This window comes from Aotus nancymaae, unplaced genomic scaffold (assembly GCF_030222135.1).
Source record: "Aotus nancymaae isolate 86718 unplaced genomic scaffold, 86718_ANA_hifiasm-v0.15.2.pri h1tg000010l, whole genome shotgun sequence".
NCBI classification, from domain to species: Eukaryota; Metazoa; Chordata; class Mammalia; order Primates; family Aotidae; genus Aotus; species Aotus nancymaae.
Genome location: NW_026988421.1, coordinates 14,031,295 through 14,057,215, shown reverse-complemented (window position 1 = coordinate 14,057,215; position 25,921 = coordinate 14,031,295). Strand labels below are relative to the sequence as shown.

General features: G+C 41.1%; 1 protein-coding gene across 3 annotated transcripts in view; it reads left to right on the top strand.

The window, feature by feature from the left end:
- The window catches only part of ENO4 (enolase 4), a 33,383-nt gene extending 10,753 nt beyond the window's left edge, over positions 1–22,630 (top strand). For 2 of the 3 annotated variants that reach the window (XM_012448037.2, XM_064373805.1), the window contains exons 7-14: positions 1,362–1,415; positions 9,540–9,596; positions 12,710–12,877; positions 15,328–15,453; positions 17,512–17,707; positions 20,069–20,136; positions 20,646–20,763; positions 22,294–22,630. In XM_012448037.2, the coding sequence (XP_012303460.2) occupies positions 1,362–1,415; positions 9,540–9,596; positions 12,710–12,877; positions 15,328–15,453; positions 17,512–17,707; positions 20,069–20,136; positions 20,646–20,763; positions 22,294–22,457 (951 nt within the window). In that variant the 3' untranslated portion in view covers positions 22,458–22,630. The remainder of the gene's footprint in view (positions 1–1,361; positions 1,416–9,539; positions 9,597–12,709; positions 12,878–15,327; positions 15,454–17,511; positions 17,708–20,068; positions 20,137–20,645; positions 20,764–22,293) is intronic. The other variant, XM_012448039.2, reaches the window with a different exon arrangement.
- Positions 22,631–25,921: the final 3,291 nt, after the last annotated feature.

Genomic DNA, 25,921 nt, shown 5'->3' with positions numbered 1-25,921 from the left:
AAAGACAAAATAAGAAAAAAAATATTTTAGGAAGTCAGAGAAGTGGGAAAAAAGACCTCAGACAAAAGGGAGCGCATGGAGACCACCTTAGATGTCTGGTTTCATGACAGCATTGACTCAGGCTGGTGACTCACAGAGAAGCCATAGGTGAGAAACTGCAGACCTATAAGGTGCTGGAAGGTTGTTATTTGCAGCACCTTTATTTACTCTGCACTGTGCCCTGTGGCAGCAGCAAGTGAAAGCCAGCACCTTCTAGCAACCCACTGTGTTAAGTAAGAACTCCAGGACTAGCAGATTGCCTGGAACCTATGAGGCTTTTAGTGTATATTCTTGGAGTGAATAAATCTCAAGTTGCACGTTCACCACTGAGAGGTGTGCTAGGGTCTATATTGCTCCTCAGTAGCCTGAAAGAGTCAATATGCTTCTTTAAATCTTCATAATGACTAAAGGTTCATGATATTTTCCAAAAAAGTACAGAAAGCTTTCCAATAAGTTGAGTGATATTTTATCTAAGTTAGTGGAAATCAGTAAAAAAAAAAAAAATCAAGTTTTTTTATGATGAATTATTTCTTAAATAATTATTGCCTTACAGTTTTCAATTGCAGACAACTAGGATTTATATCTGGCTTATCATCCTTTAGTTAGTATCTGTTGAGCTGTTTGTGTACTGGAACACGAGGAGTGCCATTCTTTACCGGGTCTTCGTATGCAGATCTCATCATAACACATTTCTGCTTTTTAAGGGACAGTGGATTTATACTGATAAAGCCACTCTAATGCAGACTACCTTGGTGACCTGTTACATGTATTGTAAGAAAGTTGTCCAGGTTGGCCAGGCATGGTGGCTCATGCTTGTAATCCAACATTTTGGGAGGACAAAAGACAGGAGGATCACCTGAGGTCAGGAGTTCGAGACCAGCCTGGCCAACATGGTGAAACCCTGTTTCTACTAAAAACACAAAAATTAGCTAAGTGTGGTGGTGCACACCTGTAATCCCAGCCACTTGGAGACAGAGGCAGGAGAATTGCTTGAACCCAGGGAGTGGAGATTGCAGTAAGCTGAGATTGCACCACTGTGCGCTACAGCCTGGGCAACAGAGTGAGACTGTCTGAGAAAAAAAAAAAGAAAAAGAAGGGTGAAGAGAGGCTACTGAGGGAGAAGAGCCTCTCATTCACATTCAACCCAATGAAAACTGGGGCTGAAGATTAATGTTTAATCTACTGACTTTGTAGAGCACACCATCCACTAATCAGGGACTCCTCAAATACTCTGAGTTAGAAATAGCCACATGTGTTTTAAGTCTTTATATTTAAATGTTCTAGCCTGCAACTGTGAAAGATCATGTTTATTCTGCTTACAGGGTATTGAGATGCTTATGGAAATTCAGAAACATATCAACAAAATAATTGAAATGGTATGTAAAGAGATTCTATGGTATCTAGTTACTGACACTTGGACACCTTCTAGCATCCTATTTGTAATTAATTTGGAATTAAATCAATTGTGGTTGATATGGAGAATGTATTTATTGGCTTTGGGCTTCCACATGAACCAAGTGCATCCATCTCCTCAGTGGCTGTGCGTCCAGTCTCTAATGTTACTTAACAATCTCATTTCGATGTCTGAGGCAATTGGCTCTGCATCCCTTAGGATTTACTAAGAAAGAAAGGATGTGGCCCCCAGGACATGAGAGGAAGCTTGATGGAATGAAGGCACAGACTCTTGTGCCTGCATTAGATTCCTGGTGTTGAGCAAACAAGGGTCCCTCGCAGAGCAGCCCTCTTGGGGACAGTCACAGAGGCAGATGTTTGAGTCACCAGTTGTCCCAATATGTTCTAAATAGGACAGTACCAGTGATATGGCACGGATGAGGCTAGGAGAGGAACCAAATCCTTGTCTGTGGGGCTTTGCACACACACACTTTTATTTTGGAATATTACATTTACAGAAAATTTGCAGAGATAGTACAGAGAGTTCCTGAATACCCCTCACCCAGTTTCCCCCAATGTGAATAATACATTACATGGTACATTTGTCAAAACTAAGAAACCAAAATGGCATACTACTAATAACTAACTCCGCACTTGATTCAACTTTCACTGATTTTTCCACTAATGTCCTTTTTCTGTTCTAGGATCCAATCCAGGATCCCACACTGTATTTAGCCTGAGGCTTTTAAGCTGCATGATTAGGAAGCGGTAGGCCGAGGACCCAGTAGGATGGGATTGGGATACAATAGCAGTGTAACATGGAGGAATTCTGGTTCTATCTATCTCTCACCAGCACAGAATATGAATACAGGCAGGGGGCACAGGCCCCTCCCCTGCTTTGATGGGGGCTGGCTGGGGCTCAGTCCCTACAGTTGATCAGAATTGCTTCAAGCAATTCCAGGCTGGAGCCGGTTTCCATGGTGCTTTTCAGGAGGCCAGCTTCTTTTCTGGGTGACGAGTCTGTAGAGACTCAGATGTGGACAAGTTAGCCCTGACAACATTGCACTCTGCTTTGCCATTTATAACTCTGTGACCTTGGGCCAATTCCATAGTCTCTCTGCCTTGGGTTTCTCTTTATAAAATGAGTACCCAAGTCATGAAGGTGACTGTGAAGAGTAAAGGAGTTTAACATGGAACACGCTGCATCAGGAACCAGCACCACAGGAGCCACACCTGGCGTTGGTTGTGTCAGAGCAGGTGAAGGAAACCCAGAATGCTCAGGATATTTGAGCATTCTATAATTCATCCTTCTAAATTTATTTTAAAAGTTTTACAGCTGGGCACAGTGGCTCATGCCTGTAATCCCAACACTTTGGGAGGCCGAGACAGGTGGATTACCTGAGGTCAGGAATTTGACACCAGCCTGGCCAACATGGTGAAACCCTGTCTCTACTCAAAATACAAAAAAAAAAAAAAGATTACCCAAGCGTTGTGGCAGGCATCTGTGATCCCAGCTACTCGGGAGGCTGAGGCAGGAGAATTGCCTGAACCCAGAAGGCGGAGGTTGCAGTGAGCCAAGATCATGCCATTGCACTCCAGCTTGGGCAATAGGAGTGAAACTCCATCTCAAAAAAAAAAATTTCTTGAATTCTAAAATCTTTCCTGGCATTTTGTCTTTTAAGTGTTTCATTTACTTCTTGATTACACAAGTAGCTCATGAATGTTCTTGGGAAAATTCAAATAGTGATAGAGCTACCCGCCCACAACAGCCTCCTACAGACTACCACCCTCAGTACAATCCCTTCTCTAGAGATAACCACCATAAAAAATTGAGTGTGGACTTCCAGCCTTTTTAAAAAAATTGATAGGCCAGGCGCAGTGGCTCATGCCTGTAATCCCAGCACTTTGGGAGGCCGAGGTGGGCGGATCACCTGAGGTCAGGACTTCAAGACCAGCCTGGCAAACATGGCAAAACCCCATCTCTACTAAAAATACAAAAATTAGCTGGATGTGGTGGTGCACGTCTGTAATCCCAGCTACCCAGAAGGCTGAGGCAGGAGAATCACTTGAACCTGGAAGGTGGAGGTTGCAGTGAGCCAAGATCGCACCGTTGTACTCCAGCCTGGGTGACAGAGTGAAATTTCATCTTGGAAAAACAAACAAAAAAGATAGATAAATACACACATAACAGAGAACAGTGTTTAAAGTAATACAAAAATTATGCACAAATCATTCTGCAAATTGCTTTACTTCTTTACCCTTTTTATTGAGGTGTTGATCTTTTATTGATATCTCGGAATTCCTTATATAATAAGGGATTTAATTCTTTATATATGATTTATATATATGCGTGGTTCTTTTTGGAGTTGCTTTTTTTTTTTTTTTTGGTTTTTTTTTTAGATGGAGTCTAGCTCTGTTGCTCAGGCTGGAGTGCAGTGGTGCAATCTCAGCTCACTGTAACCTCCACTTCCCAGGTTCAGCGATTCTCTGCCTCTCAGCCTCCTGAGTAGCTGAGATCACAGGCACCTGCCACCACGCCCAGCTAATTTTTGTATTTTCAGTAGAGACGGGGTTTCACTGCATTGGCCAGGCTGGTCTCGAACTCCTGACCTCATGATCTGCCCACCTTGGCCTCCCAAAGTGCTGGAATTACAAGCATGAGCCACCGCACCCGGCCAATTCTTTATATATGTTAGACCTATTTTCCTGTATCATGTTGCCTGTCTTTAAACTGTATGATACAGAGTCAGATTGATTTTTAAAATTTTTGATGAAGTGAAATGTAGCAATCTGTTCTTTTAAGGCAGTGACTCACAACCAGCAGTGATTTTGTCCAGGGCAAGTCTGGAGACATTTTTAATGGCCTTGGCTTGGAAGGAGGGTTGTAACAGCATTTTGTAAGCAGGGATCAGAGCTGCTGCTGAGAGTCCTGCAATGTACAGGGCAGCCCCCACAGCAGGGTAATCCAGCCCCAAGTGTCAACAGTGCCAAGCCTGAGGAGGCCTGCTTTAAGGCTGTTGTTTTTGTGTGCCTCATTTCAGAAGGGGCTCCCTCTTCCTGTAATACTAACAATCCACAAGAATTTTTTAAGTTTACTACCTACCATCCTGAAGGCTTGAATACTTTAACTAGTTCAATCTGTTTGACTGTATAGGTAGGTACTATTATTACCCCTTTTATATAGATTAAGAAACTTGGGCCCAGCACTTACCCAAGACCCCACAGGTAGGTAGGTGGCCAAGCTGGGATCAAACTCAGGAAGTCTGCCCAGAATCTATGATCTTGATCATAAGCTAAACTGCTCCCAAATCACAGAATATGTTTTCTTTGAACACTTTTATAGTTTCAAAGATTTATTTATACCTTAACTTCATCTGGCCTTTATATCAATAGTGTGAAGCAGGGATCACATTCCTGTTGACTTTTCATGTGGTGTTACATGTTTGGAAGCTGCAGTGGGAGTCTTAGTAATAGTTGCAACTAGTTCATTCATGTTTGAAAAAAAGGCAATAAAGCACTTAAAGAAAGTTCAGATAGAGATCCAGGATGGCTGATCACTAGCAGCTCGGGCTCGTGGTTCCCAGTGAGGGCGCAGGGAACGAGAGGGCGCCACACTTTCAGACGAATATTTGTTGCTCACGGTTCAGGAGATTCCCAGCGGAGGAGCCCCACGTGTCGCCAGAGCGACTCTTGTGGCCGGTGCGGCAGTTTAGCTGGCGCCTTAGTGTGCCAGTTTTTGGTGCAGAGTCCTGAGATTCCCGGGCAGAAAAGCACCATCCATCTTAACACCGCTGTTTTGGCCGGCACAGTGGATTGCTCAGACTTCGGCACTGGGAATCAACAAGTTGGACGTCTGCTCAGAGACCTAGTTAGAAAGTCGGTAATTACAAAGACAACAGATGGATAAATATATAATGAAGGGAAGAAATCAGTGTAAAAAGGCAGAGAATACTCAAAATCAGAATGCCTCTCCCTCCACAGGGGATCGCAATTCCTCATCAGTAACGGAACAAGGCTTAATAGATTACGAGTGTGTTCCAATAACAGAAGCAGGTTTCAAAACATGGGTGATAAGAAACTTCTGTGAATTAAAAGAACTTGTTCTAACCCAATGCAAAGAAACTAAGAACCTTGAAAAAAGGTTTGATGAAATGTTAACGAGAATGGACAATTTAGAGAGGAATATAAGTGAATTGATGGAGCTGAAAAACACAACACGAGAACTTCGCGAAGCATGCACAAGTTTAAACAGTCAAATTGATCAAGTAGAAGAAAGGATATCAGAAGTCGAGAACCAGCTCAGTGAAATGAAACGAGAAGACAAGATTGGAGAAAAAAGGATGAAAAGGAATGAGCAAAGTCTCCAGGAAATATGGGACTATGTGAAAAGACCTAATTTACGTTTGATAGGTGTACCTGAATGTGAGGAAGAGAATGAATCCAAGTTGGAAAATACTCTTCAGGATATCATTCAGGAAAACTTTCCCAACCTGGCAAGGCAGGGTAATATTCAACTCCAGGTAATACAGGGAACACCACAAAGATATTCTTCAAGAAGACCAACCCCAAGGCACATAATGGCCAGATTTATTAGGGTTGAAATGAAGGAGAAAATACTAACGGCAGCCAGAGAGAAAGGTCAGGTTACCCATAAAGGGAAACCTATCAGACTTACAGCAGATCTCTCAGCAGAAACCCTACAAGCCAGAAAAGAGTGGGGACCAATATTTAACATCCTTAAAGAAAAGAACTTTCAACCCAGAATTTCCTATCCAGCCAAACTAAGCTGGATAATCGAAGGAAAAATTAAATCCTTTGCGAACAAACAAGTACTTAGAGAGTTCACCACCACCAGGCCTGCTTTACAAGAGCTTCTGAAAGAAGCACTATACATATAAAGGAACAACCAATATCAGCCTTTCCAAAAATATATCAAAAAGCAAAGAACATTAACACAATGAAAAATTTACACTAACTAATGGGCAAAACAGCCAGCTAGCATCAAATGCCAGTATTAAAGTTATATATATTTTAATCGGATAAAAAGCCAAAACCTATTGGTATGCTGCATCCAGACCCATCTCACATGCAACGATACACAAAGACTCAAAACAAAGAAGGAGGAAGATTTATCAACCAATCAGAGAGTAAAAATAAACAAATAAATAAAAAGCAGGAGATGCAATTCTCGCCTCTGATAAAGTAGACTTTAAAGCAACAAAGAGCAAAAGAGGCAAAGAAGGACATTACATTATGGCAAAAGGATCAATGTAACAAGAAGAGCTAATGATTTTATAGATCAACGAGACAGAAAATTAACAAGGACATCCAGGACTTGATCTCAGACCTGGAACAAGTAAACTTAATAAACATTTATAGAACTCTCCACTTCAAATACATAAAACATACATTACCACCTCACACCTATTCCATAAGTGACTACATAATTGGAAGTAAATCACTCCTCAGTAATCGCATAGCACTTCATAGGTTTAAATGAAATATTGGTTGGCTGCTCGTTTGTTATTTTCTTCCCTTATTCCTTCCTGTTTACATCAAGTATAATTATTGGTATAAAAGAGGTTTTCAATACCCATTACTAAACTGCATTCTAGCCTGGGCAAGAAAGCAATACTCCCATTCTCTCTCTCTCTTTCTCTTCCTTTTTCCTCCTTTTCTTTATTCTTTTTCTTTATTCTCTTTCTAAAAAAAAAAAAAAAGAAAGTTCAGATATCAAAAGCCATCACTAGGCTGTCAAAGTCACAAAGTTTAAGTTGTTAAAGTCAGTTAAAGTCATTAAATGTAGTAGAAAGAGCATAATCTTTGAAGCAAACAGATTTGGTTTCTATTTTGGCTCTGCACTTATTAGCTGCCACCGTGAGCATCTTACATATCCTGCCAATGCACTGGTATCCTCATCTGTACAATTTTTAAATGCCTGCCTTGGCCAGGTGTGGCAGCACATGGCTATAATCCCAGCACTTTTGGGAGGCTGAGGTGGAGAGGTCAGAAGTTCAAGGCCAGCCTAGGCAACATAGCGAGAACTTGTCTCCACAAAAATTTTTTTTAAAAAAAGAAATTAGTTCAGTATGGTAGCATGTGTCTGTGGTCCCAAGCCACTTGGGAGGCTGAGGTAGGAGGATCGCTTGAGCCCTGGAATTTGAGGCTGCAGGAACCTCTGATCAGGCTACTTCACTCCAGACTGGGTGACAGAGGGAGATCCTGTCCCACTTAAAAATAAAAATTAAAATTAAAAAAAAAACAAGCCTGCCTTGGAAGGACTGGAAGTAATGTATGGGAGGAACCCTGAATTGATGGGCTCCTAAGAAACAGTGCCTTTTTATAGCATAGTAATTGACTATAGAAAGATGTTTAATCCTTCCCAGAGATTCCATTGATAACAGATCATTCCTAACATTACCCCAATTCTTCTATGAAATCTTAATTTAAATCTACTTTGAGAAAAACTGAAGAAATGGTACATTTTCTCATGCAGGCACCAGCCCAAAGATGTCTGTAGATAACCTCAGCGAAAGCCACGGTCTTTAGTTTTGAAACGGGAGATGATAGGAGTGGAGCCAGGATTACTGCAATCACCATGCTTTGTTTTAGTAATAAAGTGATAGTTCCTGATGACCTCATTTGGCTGGTGGCATAGATTAGCAAATTACATCATGCCAGATTTATTTTGGCATAACCGACTCTCCCTAGGAACTCCTGAGTAGACTAATTTTTACTAATGAAAGATTATATTTGTTTCAGGTTTTAGCCATTTCTAAATCCATTTAGACTGAGAACAGCCATTCTAGAATACATTGTATATTTTATTATTAAAAATGCTGCCAGCCTGGGCAACACAGTGAAATCCTGTCTCTACAAAAGTATTTACCAAGAAAAAAAAAATTAGTCAGGCATGGCGGCACACACCTGTCATCCCAGTTACTCAGGAGCCCAAGGAAGGAGGATTGTTTAAGCTCAGGAGGTCGAGGCTGTAGCGAGACATGATTGTGCCACTGCACCACTCTGGCCTGTGTGACAGAGTGGAGGCCCTGTCTTTAAAAAAATGGGTGGGCGTGGGGCTGCAGATTTTGACTTCTATTATTTAACAGCTTATTCTCATTAAGGAAGAGAGAAAGATGTTACAAGTTATTTTGTCCTCTGGTTATTTTCTGCTGTTGCAAGGCCCTATGCTAGGGGCACAAGAGGATAAAAACATACTTCCTGTCCTCAGGCAGTTTAAAAGTCTCAATGAGGGAGCATAAAAAACATGAGAAATCCAATAATAATGCAAACCAAGATTGTTCTTCAATGTTCGCCATCCTGAATTGTCAGTAATCACTGAGCTCTTCGCCTGATCATGTGATGACATGACTTCCCTTTGCCCTTCTGTTCAGGGTCACTGTATGTGCATAGACTTGAGTGGGAACCATACCGATGCTTGACAGTCATGCCCCAGCTTACAAAGCCAGTACACGCTGAGCACAAAAGTGCATCCTTTAAAAGATTAGATCCTTGCAATAATATGCATCCAATACCCAAATGTGGGAATGCTTCTTTGGGAATTACCTTTGCTTTTAACCTCATGATACTACACCCACTAGATTCACCAGATGTAATGATCTTTGGCTGTTTTAAATCAAAGTCAAAACCACCCTGCAGGAGAAAGTGTTTGCACCCTGAGAATATTGGGCCTGTAAAAGCAAATCCCACAGTGGTGTTAAGTTTTAAGGGCAAGGTGGGGACTTTGTATCCTCCTGCAGAAAAAGGGTGCCTGTACACAGAGGGAGTACATGATATATGTGTGAATAACACATTATTTATATGCATAGAAATGCATGAATCTGTATACACACCCCCTATATGTGACTGGGGGCAGAGGGTAAGGATGAACTAAAGGAAACACATTCCTGAATTTGAGAAATAGTTGGTGGCATATAAAAGTAGGGAGTGGCTGGAATCATCCCTATGTGCATGAGTGCGTGTGTGTGTGCGTGCACATGTGTGTGAGATCCAGTGTGGCTGGTCAGGTCTCAGAGCAGAAAGCTTTGCTTACTGCCACAGCCTTGCTAAAAATTCCAGGTAATATATTTTTATCTTCTGCCCCACAGCCCTCTCCTCCAAAAGCAGAGACAAAAAAAGGGCATGATGGAAGCAAAAGAGGTCAAGTAAGTTATTTATTGTTTACCATCCTTCCATATGACACTGTTTATAGATTTCCTGCCCCTGTTATCTCCCGTAGTCACTTTTTGCTCCAAGTCCAGGGCTGAGGCAAATGGAAACCATATAGTGATATTGCTCCAGGAGCACTAACCCTGGCACCCCAGAGCTGCAGTATCATGCTGCCTCTGCCTTCCAGCAACAGGCTGTCTGGCCATCTGGAATCTCACAGGGTTCAGAAGGATTTAAGAGTAATAGGGTTACATTGGACCCTATAGGGGAAGTGTTTGGGAAGTTGAATCTCTCTGATAACTAACTGAAAGGCACACAGGATGTTTTACATTCTATTATTAACAAAGAGAAAAAGCAGCAGCACAAAAAGATGGTTATTCCTTCCATCTGGTGTCCAAAAGGCACTGAAGCATCATTTCTGATGAACCATTGCAGGAACTCCAATTTTGCCAGGAGAGTGAGGCAAACAGTCCTCCTTGTCAAAACTGGTTGTGCTGGCTTCAGGAGCCTTGGGAGACGAGCTGAACTTGATCTGTCAGTCACGCTGGTGATTGTGAGTGCTTTGATAGATGTATCTATTATACACCTAAACTTTCAACAATATAAATAGAACCACCAATAAGAACTTTGAAGAGCATGCAAATGGGTGAAGGTTGCCCAGATCTGCAGTATCTGTGAGCAAACTATCCTTGCCTTACCCTGATGTTAGGTACTTGAGTCTGCTGAAGTCAAAAGAAGTGAGGCTAGGAAAGGAGAAGTCATGGCAAAGTCTTAAAAAAAATGAAGTTGGGCCAGATGCTGTGGCTCCCACCTGTAATCCCAGCACTTTGGGAGGCTGAGGTGGGTGGATCATGAGGTCAGGAGTTCAAGACCAGCCTGGCCACGATGGTGAAACCTCGTCTCTACTAAAAATACAAAAATTAGCCGGGCGTGGTGGGATAAAAACATACTTCCTGTCCTTAGGCGGTTTAAAAGTCTCAATGAGGGAGCATAAAAAACATGAGAAATCCAATAATAATGCAAACCAAGTAGCTGGTATTACAGGCGCCTGCCTCTTGAGGCAGGAGAATCGCTTGAATCCACAGGCAGAGGTGGCAGTGAGCTGAGATCGTGCCACTGCATTCTAGCCTGAATGACAGAGCAAGACTCCATCTCAAAAAAAAAAAAAAAAGTTTCTTTTCAAGATTGGGAGAGAGAAGAGAAATGGGTGAACACATCCAACAGTAAGGCAAAATCCTGTCAACAGTTTGTATATGTTGGAATGAGCACAGCCTTCTAATATTAGGCCTTGCAAGAGGTGGAGATGGTAAACCAGCCTCTAGTTCTCAGTGCTGTTCCTTCATTCCAGCAGGGGGTTCTCTGTGTTCTGGGAAACTTAGACCAACATCAGCCCTCCCTGTTACTATTACTTTTTTTTTCCTGTTAGAAACAGGTCAGCATATAGATCCCAGAGAGGCAGTCACAGAATTAAGGGTATAGACTGTTTCTAAACTGCCTGCATTAAAATCTGGTCCAAGTTACTTAACTCTGCAGAATGGAGATCAGAATAATACCTGCGTTGAGGGGTTGATGTAAGGAGTAAATGTGTTTATTTTATGTAATGTGCTTAGAACAGTACCTGGCATTTAGTAAGCACCAAGTAAGTGATGCTTTCATAATTTAGAAGGCTCTCTAACAAAACTCAACTGATGGACAAAAATTTCCCCAACTATTCCTTTGTTTGCTAAATAAGTTTCCTCTCATTGACATTAAAAATGTTGGATGGTTCTCATAATTAACTAGTGCTATCACCAGTCAAAACAGAATATTCATTCCTGGGTTCATGTCTGTCCTTGAGTTTGGCACACACACACATACACACACCTGACCTGAAGCCCTCAGATTCATTGATATTGCTTCAATTTATAATTGCATAGTGGCAATTTATGGCGAAGGCACATCAAGCTGACTTTTCCATAGCTGTCTTTCCTTGGGGTTATGTGGGTTCCAAAATCATCTTCCACTAAAATCCATCCTCAGTATTGCATCCTCTTAGTGGAAGTCTTCAATCCTTTTAAAGTGACCAATGCCAGCCGGGCACAGTGGCTCATGCCTGTAATCCTAGCACTTTGGGAGGCCAAGGAGGGTGGTTCATCTATGGTCAGGGGTTCAAGACTAGTCTGACCAACATTGTGAAACCCTGTCTCCACTAAAAATACAAAAATTAGCTGGGCATGGTGGCGGGTGCCTGTAATCCCAGCTATTCAGGAGGCTGAGACAGGAGAATCATTTGAACTCAGGAGGCAGAGGTTGCAGTGAGCCAAGATCGTGCCATTGCACTCCAACCTGAGCAACAAGAGCGAGACTCTGTCTCAATAAATTAATACATATATAAATAAAGTGGCCAACGCCTGTAATCCCAGCACTTTGGGAGGTTGGGCCCAAGACTTCAAGACCAGCCTGGACAACATAGTGAGACTCTGTCTTTACAAAATATCAAAAAATTAGCCAGGTGTGGTGGCACATGCCTGTAGTCTCATCTCCTCAGGAGGCCGAGAAAGGAAGATGACTTGAACCTGAGGAAGTTGAGGCTGAAGAGCCATGTTCAAGCCACTGCACTCCAGCCTGAGTGACAGAGCAAGACACTGTCTCAAAACAAACAAACAAACTTTTCCTGAAGGAGTGTTACGCTTTCAACAGCTGCATTTATCTAGAGGAAAACAGAACATAGGAAAGTCCAAGTTTGGAGGAAAAGGACTGGCAGAGGTAGACAGACAGGGTGGACATTTACAGGGAGGGCCTGGACCTTCACCAACCAGGTGGTTGTGACTCAGGCTAGCCCCATGTACAAGGAATGGCAGCGTCAATAAAGAGAGAACACAGACACACTGAAGAGAGAAAAGTTTGCTCTCAGGCCAAAGTTGGAAACCTCAGAAATAAGAAAATTACTCCCAGATGCCACAGGGGAATCATATGCCCTAAGTCATGTGAATCAATCCTAAGTAGGATTGAGAATCAAAGGACTGATCTTTGCAGACCTGTATCTGATCATAAAGCATCCCTGACACAGGAAGCGCCAAGAACCCTATTGCGCTATATTGATATGCATCGTTTTCTCTTGATCTTGCAGCAGCAGATCACTGGCAAGATGTCCCATCTTGGCTGTTTAACCATTAGCTGCAACACCATAGAACAGCCACTGGTTCTAATACAGGGAATCTGTGCAAACCTGGGGCTAGAACTGGGAACAAATCTGCATCTAGCTATCAACTGTGCTGGGCATGAGCTGATGGACTACGTAAGTTTCCACTCAGAACATTCACCTCCTATTGAGATCCATGGTTTTGAAACTAGAACTCAAAAAAAGAGCTTATCTGAATATTTTCTAAACAGATCTGTTTTTTATTAATATCGGGTGAAGGATCCAAATGTAAATGGAACTGAGAAAACCAAATTAGCTAATGACCACAGAGTATCATAACCATGACATTTAAAAAATAGAAAATGCCATTATTATATTTAGAAATTCTACAATAAAGATGAGTAAAATGAGTTGCTTACATTTCAATCCTGAAAGCTACTGAAAAACAATTGAACAAATTGCATTTGGTTGGTAAAGGCTGAATTTGTCGAGCCTAAAAAGTGGATGAGTTGTAACTTATGATTTGATAGGCCCTTCCAGACATGTGGTTCTTAGAATTTATGCTGTGACTTTTTAAATATAAAAATATTTCCAAGTTTGAAGTTTATGAATATGTTTTTGTCCAACTAAACATATCACAGTGTTATCCACAGCCTGGCTCAGGCGGACAGAGCTTTAGTGATGTGATGAGACTTCACCTGGGGACCACCCACCTGAAGAGAAAGCTTCTAAAAAGAGAGTGGAAAACAGGTTCATTAAAAAACACTCTAGTCATCACCGCCTCAGGGTAATACAACAGCAATTTACCTTTTAACTTGGGAATCTGGTATGTTAAGAAACTTACCGGTTTTCTGTCTTACACATATACTTCCTGATGTGGTTTAGCTATGCCTGCACCCAAATCGCATCTTGATTTGTAGCTCCCATAATTCCCATGTGTCATGGAAGGTAACTGAATCATGGGGGTGGGTCTTCCCATGCTATTCTCGTGATAGTGATTAAGTCTCACTAGATCTAATGGTTTTATAAAGGGGAGTTCCTCTGCATGTGCTCTCTTGCCTGCTGCCATGTAAGAGGTAACTGCTCCTCCTTTACCTTCCACCATGATTGTGAGGTCTCTCTAGCCATGTGGAACTGTAAGTCAATTAAACCTCTTTCCTTCATAAATTACCCAATCTCAGGTATGTCTTTATTAGCAGAATGATAAAGAACTAATACACTTCCCAATTTTAAATACACAAAAATGCTGAGTCTACATTTTATGAAATGCCCAGCATATTGTCAAGCATTTATGGTGACTTGGTAATTTTTGTCAAATTCAGGGGACATGACCAAATAGGATTCTGCTTTAACTGTGATTTTAACTTTACAAAGGAAATTTTGAATACTATATAAGAACCCTAAATTTCGGCTGACTTCTAAAAGTTCTTTTACTTTTCAAAAGAAACTAAGCACATAAAAGAATGTTTAAAGTAATTTCCTATTCTTCATATAATGATTGGTTCCTAGGCATACCATCAAGAAAAATAATTGCATGTTTTCATCAGCAATGTATACCAGGAACTATGAATATACTGACTGCTAGTGCTAACTAGAATGGGTATTTATTGCTTATATTCAGTAAAATGTATTAGTTTTATATCAGATAATTCTTACAATATTGTTGGTTCAAAATCATTAGCGTTTCTTCGCTGACAAGGTAGGGTTTTTAAAGCTTTGCATTATAGAAGTTAAAAGTTCTTGCTGCTTTTGAAGATGAAAAAAGTATAAAATTCCTTCAGTTACAGTCTTCTTAGGAACCTGCTTAATTCCAATGGAATCCATTCTATTAGCAGCAGCAGCAGGAAGGCATTAGCAAACCAAACAGCCACTCTGATCCATTCCACCTCCCTCCCCTTGCCAAAATTTCCCAGGTGCCATCCCTGAATATAGACTTAAAAGGGAGGGTGCTTTGTTTTGCAGAAAGGCTAGACTAGATCCTTCAGCCCTGTTTACTTCTATACTTTATGACTTATGGGTTTGCCAGACTTCAAACGAATGTTGCACTAGAATTCTACCTTCAGGACAATAGCGTTACTGCTAGAAGGTACATGCTACCTGAGAAAGAAATACCTCACATAAGTCACATTACTTTTCACACTGGTTGTTAGTATATCAAAAGCCTAGCCTTGCTTTCTAACTGTAGAATATTTACAGTAAAGGAAACAAGTTATGAGCTGAAAGATAGTAGGGTCTAGTGAGTGAGCAAGTTAGCATTGCTGTTCTGCTTGTTTTGCCAACTATTGTCCATCTACCCAGGCAGCCAGGTCTAACAGATTATTCCCCTCCTACTCTGTACTCATTGGTGTTTTGTGTAGGAGGCTCCATCTGAAGTCTGTGGGAAGAGCCCTAGAGGGCATCAAAAGGAATGGTGACTTGATTTCCCAGGTTGATATTTAAGATATTTAAAGTAGAATACACAGATTTCTCAGGTCACCGTGCCCTGAAAATAACCTGTTTACAACCTCTTAATATAAAGTGAATGAAAAGGAATCTGAACCACATCTTTGGCATTTGATGAATTCATTGTCTATCCCTTATTTTAATATTTTCCTGACGCATATCAGAGTAAAGGAAAGTATGAAGTGATGATGGGCACATACAAAAATGCAGCGGAGATGGTTGACCTATATGTGGATCTGATCAACAAGTACCCTTCAATTATTGCCTTAATTGATCCTTTCAGGAAGGAGGTAAGCAGGACTCATCTTCCATATTTTATAACATATTTTATATGCCATAAGATAGGCAAGACTCACCGTTTACATTTTATAGCAAAACAGAGAATAAAATCTCATTCTTTTGGATCTCTGTCATTCAAAATGTGTCGTAATTTGGTCTGGGGCTGAGTTGCTTTGTTTGAGCATTTATGAGAAAAGGCACTTACTAAGCAAATGAATAGCAAAAACACAATTACCTAGGAGTGTGCCTGTCTGGGGAATGAAACGCTATTCGCAAGCCCTTCAGGAGTACCTGCGTATTTACAAGCAACCTCACTGATGGAAGCTGCCCCTGCTGTGCCAGCTGGAGCTTCAATAGATTAATCATATATCATTTTCATGTGCTCAGGGAAACAGGACTTCTATAAGGCCAAATAGTTTTCAACCTAAATCCAGTCACTATATATGCATAAAAAGTAACAAAGCCATTTTTGTTTTTTTGTTTTTTTTGAGACAGTCTCACTCTGTCAGCCAGGCTGGAGTGCAGTGGCACAATCTTGGCTCACTGCAACCTCTGCCTGCCAGGCTCAAGTGCTTCTTCTGCCTCAGCCTCCCGAGTAGCTGGGACTATAGGTGTTCACCACCACACCCAGCTAATTTTTGGTATTTTTAGTAGAGACGAGGTTTCGCCATGTTGCCCAGGCTGGTCTGGAACATCTGAGCTCAGGCGATCCGCCCACCTTGTCCTCCCAAAGTGCTAGGATTACAGGCATAAGCCACCGCCCCTGGCCTGCAAAGCCATATTTTTAAAGGGTTTGAGATATTGAGGTTTCATGATCTATTCAAACTCATGCATTTGACAAGTTATGTGCCACAGAAGACCATCTCTCCCCCAACCAACTTAAACTCTAAAATACAAATTCTTGATTTTATAAATTTGAGAACCATCAGATAGATTGAACAGATATACTGAACAGTGTCTTCTTTGAGATAACACAACTATTTTGATTTGGAGGACAATATAAAAAAACATGGTCCTCATTTTGAGTCCCAGGGTCTCAGTCTCATCCTCTCTTTCACCGCCTCCATTCCATACCAGCAGGCACAGAATGCACTGGCTGAGCTTAACCAGCCCTGTGATGACTGTCCTGAGGCTCGGGTCACTTTTTACTTTTTTCTGAGACAAGGTCTTGCTCTGTCATCAGGCTGGAGTGCAGTGGCCCAATCACAGCTCACTGAAGCCTTTACCTCCCAGGCTCAAGCCATCTTCCCACCTCACCCTCTCAAGTAGCTGGGACTACCAGGTGCACCACCACACCCAGCTAGTTTTTGTATTTTTTTTGTAGAGATGGGGTCTCGCCACATTGTCCAGGATGGTCTCACACTCCTGGACTCAAGCGATCCTCCTGCCTCAGCCTCCCACAGTGCTGGTATTACAGACGTGAGCCACTGCACGCAGCCTTGACCACAGCTTTTTTCATGCAATAGCATAAACCTGTGTAGTCTGTTCTAATGAGGTAAGTTGAAATCTAGTACAAAGGCTAGGATGACTTTGTGTGTGTATGTGTGTGTGTGTGTACACATACACACACATATATATATACACAAACATGCATATATATGTATATAACTTTAAAGTAAGCATTTCATTTCATTTGGTGGTCTCACCAATAAAAATAAGGGTGTTGAGAAGGGCCTAGACCCCTTGCAGGCTTTCTTTTTCCATTTTCTGTTTATCAGAAATATCAAAAAATCTATCCAGCCAATCTTTAGCAGCATTATAGACAACAGTGAATGGAAATAGCCTGGGTCTAAAGAACTCTACAATCCACATAAGAAATAGCATTTAGTGTATTGACATTTTATTCACAAAACCTTTAAGTTCAAATGTTATCGCTTTTAGTTTCTGTTCCACAAAACTTGTTGGTTTGTGTAGCTGTGGTACAGGGATCATTCAGGAACAGAAGTAAAAGAAAATTCTTTTGTGTATCTCAGGAAAAATGTGTGAGTTTGATTATGTGCTATATTATTCCTGCTGTTTGTAATTATGTTCAATGCATTATAATGATCAATTCTTAAATATTTACCTAGGACTTTAAACAGTGGGACAGCATCTATCATGCACTTGGTTCCAGGTGTTACATAATTGCAGGAACTGCATCCAAAAGCATCTCTAAACTTCTAGAGCAAGGAAACATCGGCATCCCCAAATCCAATGGGCTGATCATAAAACACACAAACCAAACTACAATGTCTGACTTGGTGGAAATAACCAATCTGATTGACAGTGAGTAAAAGTATACATCTGAAAGACTCGTAATAACTTGGTTATACAAGCAGCCAAAAATATACACCATATCAAAGTTCATAAAAAGCATGGAAGAAATCTTGGAAGAAAAGAAAGTCCAACCATTTGTGAGAGATTTAGTGCTGGAAAACAATATGCAGCTTACTGACTTACTTCACAGCATTCCACTAACAGCCCAAGTCCAAGCTCATCCCCTTTACTGAGGGCTACCAGAGGTATGGCCAAGGCCACTGCCCTGTCAGCTTCACAGTGGGGAGAGCCTTTCTGCCTGTAACAGGTCTAAGGGCTGATTTCTTCTGAAAGGGCATAGCCTTCAGCACATTTATCAGTTTGCTTTAGGCTCTGAGCTTGGGCTACAGAAAATCTTGAAATTGACAGAAACCCAGAGAGGAACCCCAACTCTTACTTCTCAAACCCTGAATCATGTACTGTGGAACACCTGGGTACCCATCTGCACTAACCAGGCTTCCGGCTATAATGCAGTGTTCAAGCTAAGAAAAACAGCTCACCATTCACAAAGTCAAGGCACCAGGCACAGCCAAGGAACAGCAGGGACAGAACGTGTGTAGCCTGCATCACATTACTACAGTATTGTAAATTTCCTCCCACCATTTACTACCACTTTATGCTCTAGATTCTAGATAAGGAGTCAACATCTTAATAGGGACCACAGCTTTCTTCCACACAGGCATGGCCCAAGTACACAGTAGGATATAGGAATTACTTAATTGAAAATAAACTTAGCTACTTGTAATATACCCAGACACCAGTGGGCCATTTTAATTTGCATTGACTTGGGGAAGTCTAGAAGGGATCAGAATTTAGAATGAGATCACCCATTGCAGGGAATGGTCTACTTCAGCAGTTTAGAAAACAGGCAACAAGATCAAATTAGAAGCAGTTTTCTGTCAGTATAGAGACCTGAGGCAAGGGTAGGTTGACTACTAACACGCAGCACGAGGAAGCTGTCAATCAGTTTGGCAAAGCAGTGGGGCATCGCAAGTCTCTGGAAGCAGAACATGAGTCATCAAGCTGGGATTCAGGGACAGGATTCCACCAGTGGGGATCAGGGGATGACAGGCGAAAAGCAAGGCTCCAGTGCTGGTGCATCTGGGATGCCAGAGGAGAGCAGCTTAAGGCCAATGGGTCAGGCATTTGCAAACTGGACATAATCCTTACAGCATCCCTGTGAAGTAGACTCTACCATTTCCACTTTACTGATAAGAAAACAAGACTTGGAGAAATTAGGTAACTTTCCCATGACACTGCAGTGATCTCACTTGCCCACCTCAGTCTTTTAAACATGCTGTTCCTTTGGTCCAGAATGCTTTGCCCTGACACACTTGACTCTGCATCCTTCAGGTCTTGGCTAAAAAGAAATGTCTTCAGCTACTCTTGCCTTCCCCTATCCTTAACTGGTTCTGTTCTGAATCTTCCTCCTAGCATCCTGTATTTCCTCTTTGCAGTACTGATCACAATGACTTGTACAACTATCTAATGACTGGGATCTCCCACTAGACTACAAACTGATTCATAGGCATCTTGTACCTTTATGCACAGGGCATGAAACAAATACCACAAGTGGGTCTCAGGAACTAGACAGAAAGCTGGCCTCAGACCTGGAGCAGAACTCAGAGCCAGACTGGCAGCCAGGGGCCCGGGTTGGTACAAAAGGATGGAAGAAGATGCTCAGGCAGGGCTGCCCTGTGGGTAGCAGATGATAGACAGGAGGCAATGCAAACACTGTCACTGCAGGAAGAGCTCTGGCTGGCATTCTTCATAGACTGGCACATTTTAAAGGGTTTTGAGACCCTCAAATGATTGATTACTCCCAACACTACTCTTCTAGTAAACATTCAGAATGACAGTCCATTGAATAAAATTCTACACAATGAAATGAGAAAGCCATTACATAGGCATACCAACTCCACATGTCACTCTTGCCATGTTTCACTGACTCGAAGATGCACATTTTTCTACATTGAACATTTAAAAAATTGATTTGTGTCTTATAGCCATGGTCTTAGAAATGTGTCAACGTAATTTGAGCATCCCCCCACCCCCTTTTAGTGGTAATAACTACATCTTACAAATCATGTATCTTAATTTTGATGAAACATGATATTCATTTAGTATTTATAACATCTAAGCTACTGGAAGTGGGGAGGGGGGAACAAAAGCAGGGCAATAAAAATGCAAATGTTAGAATTCTTAGGTAGGCAAGTAATTAACTCTTCACATCGAAGTTTAAATCTGAGAAATCTTTAATTTTGATCCCAGAGACTCACTTGTATGCTAACTTTCTTCACCGTATAAAACTGAAAGGAATTCCTCTTCCAGGTAAGAAGCACATCGCTGTCTTTGGAAGCACAGAAGGAGAATCATCTGATGACAGCCTTGTTGATTTGGTAAGTGCTGAATGCTGGTCAACTGCCAAACACTGCTTTTATCACGAATTGGTATTTCAGAGAAAGGCAGTCTTTGGAGGATTAAGTCATGTAACCTTTTATGAAACAGACTTGCTTTCTCCCAGACAGCTACCTTTTGCAAAGAGCTAATCTCTGAACTTTTAAAAAGAAGAAAAATTGAAGTCCAGAGAAAATGATGAGCACACTTAAATGAGTGGTGTGTGCACCTGCAATCTTCCCTCCTAAAATGAAGTGAGAAAGGCCAGAATGTTCTTAGATAAAATCAGCATGCCTACGTGACTAGTAAAGTGCCTGATGGATAGTCAGTCACATCATCTGTTTGCTTTTCAACACTCTCAGCTTGTAGGCCCCCGTGCTTATGTAAAGATAAAAAACTAATAAGAGAAAAACCCAGACAGCACACTGTGACAGTTTCCTTTCTCCTTAAAGGATTGTCTTTCAGCAAGACATGGTTCCTCCATCTAAAATTAGTTTTTCCCCTCTTTCAGGCTGTTGGGCTTGGTGTCCGGTTTATCAAGTTGGGGGGTCTTTCCCGTGGTGAACGGGTGACTAAATACAACCGCCTTCTCACTATAGAGGAAGAACTTGTCCAGAATGGAACACTGGGTATGCGCTGCTTTCTTGCTTTGTTTTCACTTAGCCATGAATAAGAGAACAAAGATTGGAAGAGGGGGAATAGAAGTCCCTCTGCAGGAGGCCAGGGGAATCCAAAGACCATAAATAAGTGCTGACAAAACTAGGATGGCACTTGCCACAATGTATATTGTTGTCTTAATGGATTATCTATTTACCTGAATGTTTAAAACTCTCGCCCTTTTTCTTGATGAATAGGCTGCATGATGCTCTTCAATAGAATTAATTGATTGGAATTTCCAAGCCTACCTTTTGTTATGGTCCAAATTATATTTAAGGTTTCTCTGCACAGCCCATGAAAGTTAAAGACAGATGCTTTCCTGAGGGTTCCTGGAAACTAATCGTTTTACTTAAAAACAAGTAGGCAGTGTGTTAATTTTAACATACCTTGGAAAGGCTAAGGTTTCAAGAGAAATCAATTAGTCATTTAATGAAATCAAACCTTTGTATATCTGCATGGTTAGAAGCACCTTGTATACTGGGTAACTGGAGAGAAACACACCAAATAAGCATTTTTATTTTCTTATATTACTGACTGTGATGGCCAAAAGGATGCACATAGCATGCAGTGACGTTTAAAGAGACTGATAGAAACTGTGATTGTGAACTTGTCACGTTTAACGTACGTAGTGGTCTTGAAATGCATCCTAGGATTCACAGAAAATAAGGATATAATTGGGAGACTATTTCTGAGTCATGAAAGGGCAGTCAAAAGTTAGTCTGTATTGTTTAGTGTGTAGTAGAAGGGCTAGTTTTTTCAAATAGGTAAAATTATGCCGTTCCACATACCTGATTGTTTCCCATGGCATCCTGACTTGTGGAGGCCTTAGCGTCCTTGCATGACTGATCCCAGTTCCAGCCAGACATTTTACCATGAGGGAAACAGCTGCTTCCGGGCTCTGGTGACCAGAGGCCCCGCCCCTCTCTGGTGACAGTACAGCCCCCTCAGTATTCCACAATGGATTAACAGATTAAGGAGAACTTCTTTGACACTGGCCTTGGTGAATCACTATTAAAGGGACCAAAAACTGGAAAAAACAAATCTCTCCACTCCCACTTTTGAGTAGGAAATCTTGGCAAAATCTCCACCATTAAAATGCTATCAATACTTACATGTAAGGACCTGACTGGAATAGTCCTTGGCTGTCATCCTTTCTCTCAGAGCAGTCAGCTGGCAGTGGCTTGTACCATCTATAATACTGGCCTTTCCCCCAGTTCATTATCTTAGCCTCTGCCGAAAGTCCACGATGCATCAGCAAACGTTCCAGTATGTTGAATGACAGTGCAAATAAAATCGAACAGAACATCTGTAGGGCACAATTAACATATAACCAAAGATAGGCCCCGTTGTAAATGGTTCTGGAATCCTTTGGGATGGTGATGTGACACCTTTGGACTAGAACTGAAGATGATCTCCTTCAACTCATGTAATAGATAAAAACTGGTACCATTGGATTAGACAGTAAACTTTATTGCTAACTTTTTTTTTTTTTAAAAAAACAGGTTTCAATGAAGAACACACTTTTTTCTACTGTAATGAGGAAGCTGAAAAGACAGCGGAGGCACTTGAGGCTGCTGCGGCCGGGGAGCTGCTGGAGCCCCTGGAGCCCACCTTTCTCACACAAGGTGTAGAGGAATCAGCCGAAACAAGAGCATCCTCTGGATAGGGCTGTACACACCCCAGCTTTCAGCTGCGTCATCGGTATTCGCAGACTGGGAGGTCTGAAGTATGGCACCGTGTCTCCGCATCGAGTTTCCTCTTAAACTTCACCAACTCCTGTGGATTTGATTCTTTTAATTCCACTGCTTGGTAAAATACATATATGGTGTTTTTGCCTGAGATTCTATCTGTGAACTTTGTTTGACAGCCATCACACTTCCACAGATTTTGTCTATTAGCTCTCCTGTCCATTTTTCAGGGGCACGCTCCAGTAAAAGAGGCCAATATTTTTGTTGCCAACTCCACACTCAGTCAAACATCTCATCCTTTACCAATCAGAACATTTCTGAGAACAAAAACCTAATGACCCTAGAAGCTCTCTGTGCTGGGAACAGATGTCCATCTTCTGTGTTTATTCTACATATCTGTGCTGAAAAGCATCGACACATTTTTATAGCCAGCCTCATGCAGAAGTGTGAGAGCATCACTCTTTTTTGTAACAGCCAAATAGTTTTATCTCTTTCCTACCCTTAATTCCCTTTTCCCTAATTCCCTCTTCTTTTTAAATTTTAGTTTTTCTTGTATTATTTTTATCTTTGTGGGTCTTCTTAGATCCTTTTTGGAATGAGTATAAATGAATAAGCACATCAGCAAATGAATAAATATTCTCAAGATTATTAAATGTCGTTATTTATACTACAGCATTTAAAAAGCAATTCGCAAGTGATATTTAAAAAAAAATGGTATGACATACTCGTTGCCTGAGCTGGCTCTTTTGTAAGCTAGTGTTGGGATTATAGCAGAGTAGTAGCAGAAATAAAACATCTTCAGACACAAACATATGGATATAATAATATCCAACCACTTTGTATGATTTAGGGTCTCTGTTAAAAGGGTTACCATTTGCTTTTCCTAAACATTATATAAATTGCTATGTACTGAGTTGGCTGAGTTTAGACTTCTGATAAATTCTGTAATTTTTACTAAGCACACTGAGGACCTCTCCTTTTAAAGAGTACTAACAAGGGACCTTAATGTCCTCATAACAGAGCCAACTCCTTATTCTCAAAGCTATGATTTGAAACTGGCTCAGGGAAGACTCAGAGCATGGGGCAGGAGACTTGGTTGGTGTCCCTTTAGGTTGGGAGAACTGTGTCACAGTGTGTGGTTGCTTCCTCCTGATGCTCAGCAATAAACAACAGGTAGGAGAAACTGGAAGGAAAATTCATTTTAAAGGCAGAAAAAACATGACTGGGTGTTCACATACCCTTTGAAAAATACACACACACACACACACACACACACACACACACACACACACACACATCATGAGAGTATGCCCTGAAACAGTGATATAAATTATAATTAAATTAATGAAACCAGAGCAAAAATGTACAAGGAATAACAAAATAGCTAAATTAAATTAACCAAAGAGGTGATTTATTACCAGACCAGGTCAGCAGTTTAACTTCAACACAGAGCATAGTTTACTCACCTATCCTCACTTGAGACCACACTCACCAATGGATAGTTAGCATTTTAATTTAAGTTTCTTCAGGTGCTAAGCACTGTTTCTATTTATACTTTCTCTGTGTTATATAATATATAATAGAAATATATTTATATAACTGTATATATAATATTATCTGTGAAAGAAATGAAAGAAACTAGTCATATCCCAAATTTAAAAAGATGGTGGGATAGGGAAATGTCAGTGCTGAGAAGGGAAACTTCAAACCACTCCAATCCTTACTCAGGGACTGCTTGATGAGTCTTCTAAGGTCAGTGATAATGACAGATGGTTATCCATTCTTCACAACTTACTGGTATATAAGCAAATGTTGTTCCACAACGAATGTAACTAAACATGTAGAGTATGCATTTAGAAAAATAATACGATGAGTTCGTATCCTTTGTAGGGACATGGATGAACCTGGAAACCATCATTCTCAGCAAACTGACACAAGAACAGAAAATCAAACACCACATGTTCTCACTCATAGGTGGGTGTTGAACAATGAGAACACATGGACACAGGGAGGGGAGCACTATACACTGGGGTCTGTTGGGGTGAAATAGGGGAGGGACAGCGGGGGGTGGGAGTTGGGGAGAGATAGCATGGGGAGAAATGCCAGATAAAGGTGAAGGGGAGGAAAGCAGCAAATCACACTGCCACGTGTGTACCTATGCAACAATGTTGCATGTTCTTCACATGTACCCCAAAACCTAAAATGCAATAAAAAAGAAAAGAAAAAGAATCCAGACTTTAAGGCTATGATATAGACCATCGTTTACTGAATACACAACCAAAAACTGGTCAGGAAAGATAATTAACAATAATTGTTACCTGTACTACCCCATTTCCAGCAGTTTGCCATTAACAAAGAAGGTAAGGAAAGAGCAATTACTGGTGAGTAGTCAGAGCCAAAGCGTCCATCCTCCTTACTCAGGGCAAACTAGGCTGGGTGCTAACAGCCCTGTTGATGCCTGTCAGTCAGAACTTCCATGGGACTGATCATTTGCTGAACAACTGTGGGTGAGGACTTTGTTTAAGACCAGCTCAGATACAAAAGGGTGCAAGCGCTTTAATTAAAATGTTATTCTTCCAGAAAAGAAGAGAGACATTTTCTTTTTCTTTAATAGCAATGGCACAAAGTACCTCTATCTCTTTGCCTCACTCTACCTATAAAATGCATTAACATTAGTTTTAAAAAAAAATCTCTGCAGCCCCTAAGACTTAATTTTATCTTTCCCAAACAGAAGGAAGCATAAATAACCTTTTAGAGAAATCAAAAACATCAAGATGCAATCTCTTCCAACTTACAATCGTGTACACAGGTTGTATGTAAGTTTTGTGTGTGCAACAGCTATGAACATACTTTGCAGATATAAGCATAGTTCTCCTACGTCTTCCTATCTGGGATACCTTGCTTTGGTTGACAATGTCACCCCAGCCAGGGGCAAAAACCCCTCAAAATCAAAGCGAAAAGGGAAAATCTCTAGGCAGAAAAGGTGAGTGAATATCTTACATCAAATACTTTATGTCAAATTAATTTAAAATTCTTTGTAATCACAGTAGGAGAAAGAAAGCGGCTTAAAAAAGGTAAGAACACTTTCAAAATACCTGTTATGAATCGTTCCCTAGTCCAACTAGCACATTTCACCAAAAGGGCAACTTCTTACTCCAGAAAGGAGGGTGTTTGGATAACCACATTATTCTGTTGATGGTGTGATGAAATATGGAAAGACAGTGTACACATTTTTATATTCCTAAATGTGTGAGTCACATGCTGGCAGACGGATCACAGATGCAAGAAGGAAGACAGCACAAAGAAACATGAAAGAAAACTCAAACCATCTTAGGGACTATTAAAAATTACTAAAGTTGTCAACTCGTATACAATTTTCTATTAAAGAATGTCAAGCTTGGGGAGCTAAGCCAGAAACGTTGATAATAACTACAATTGACCC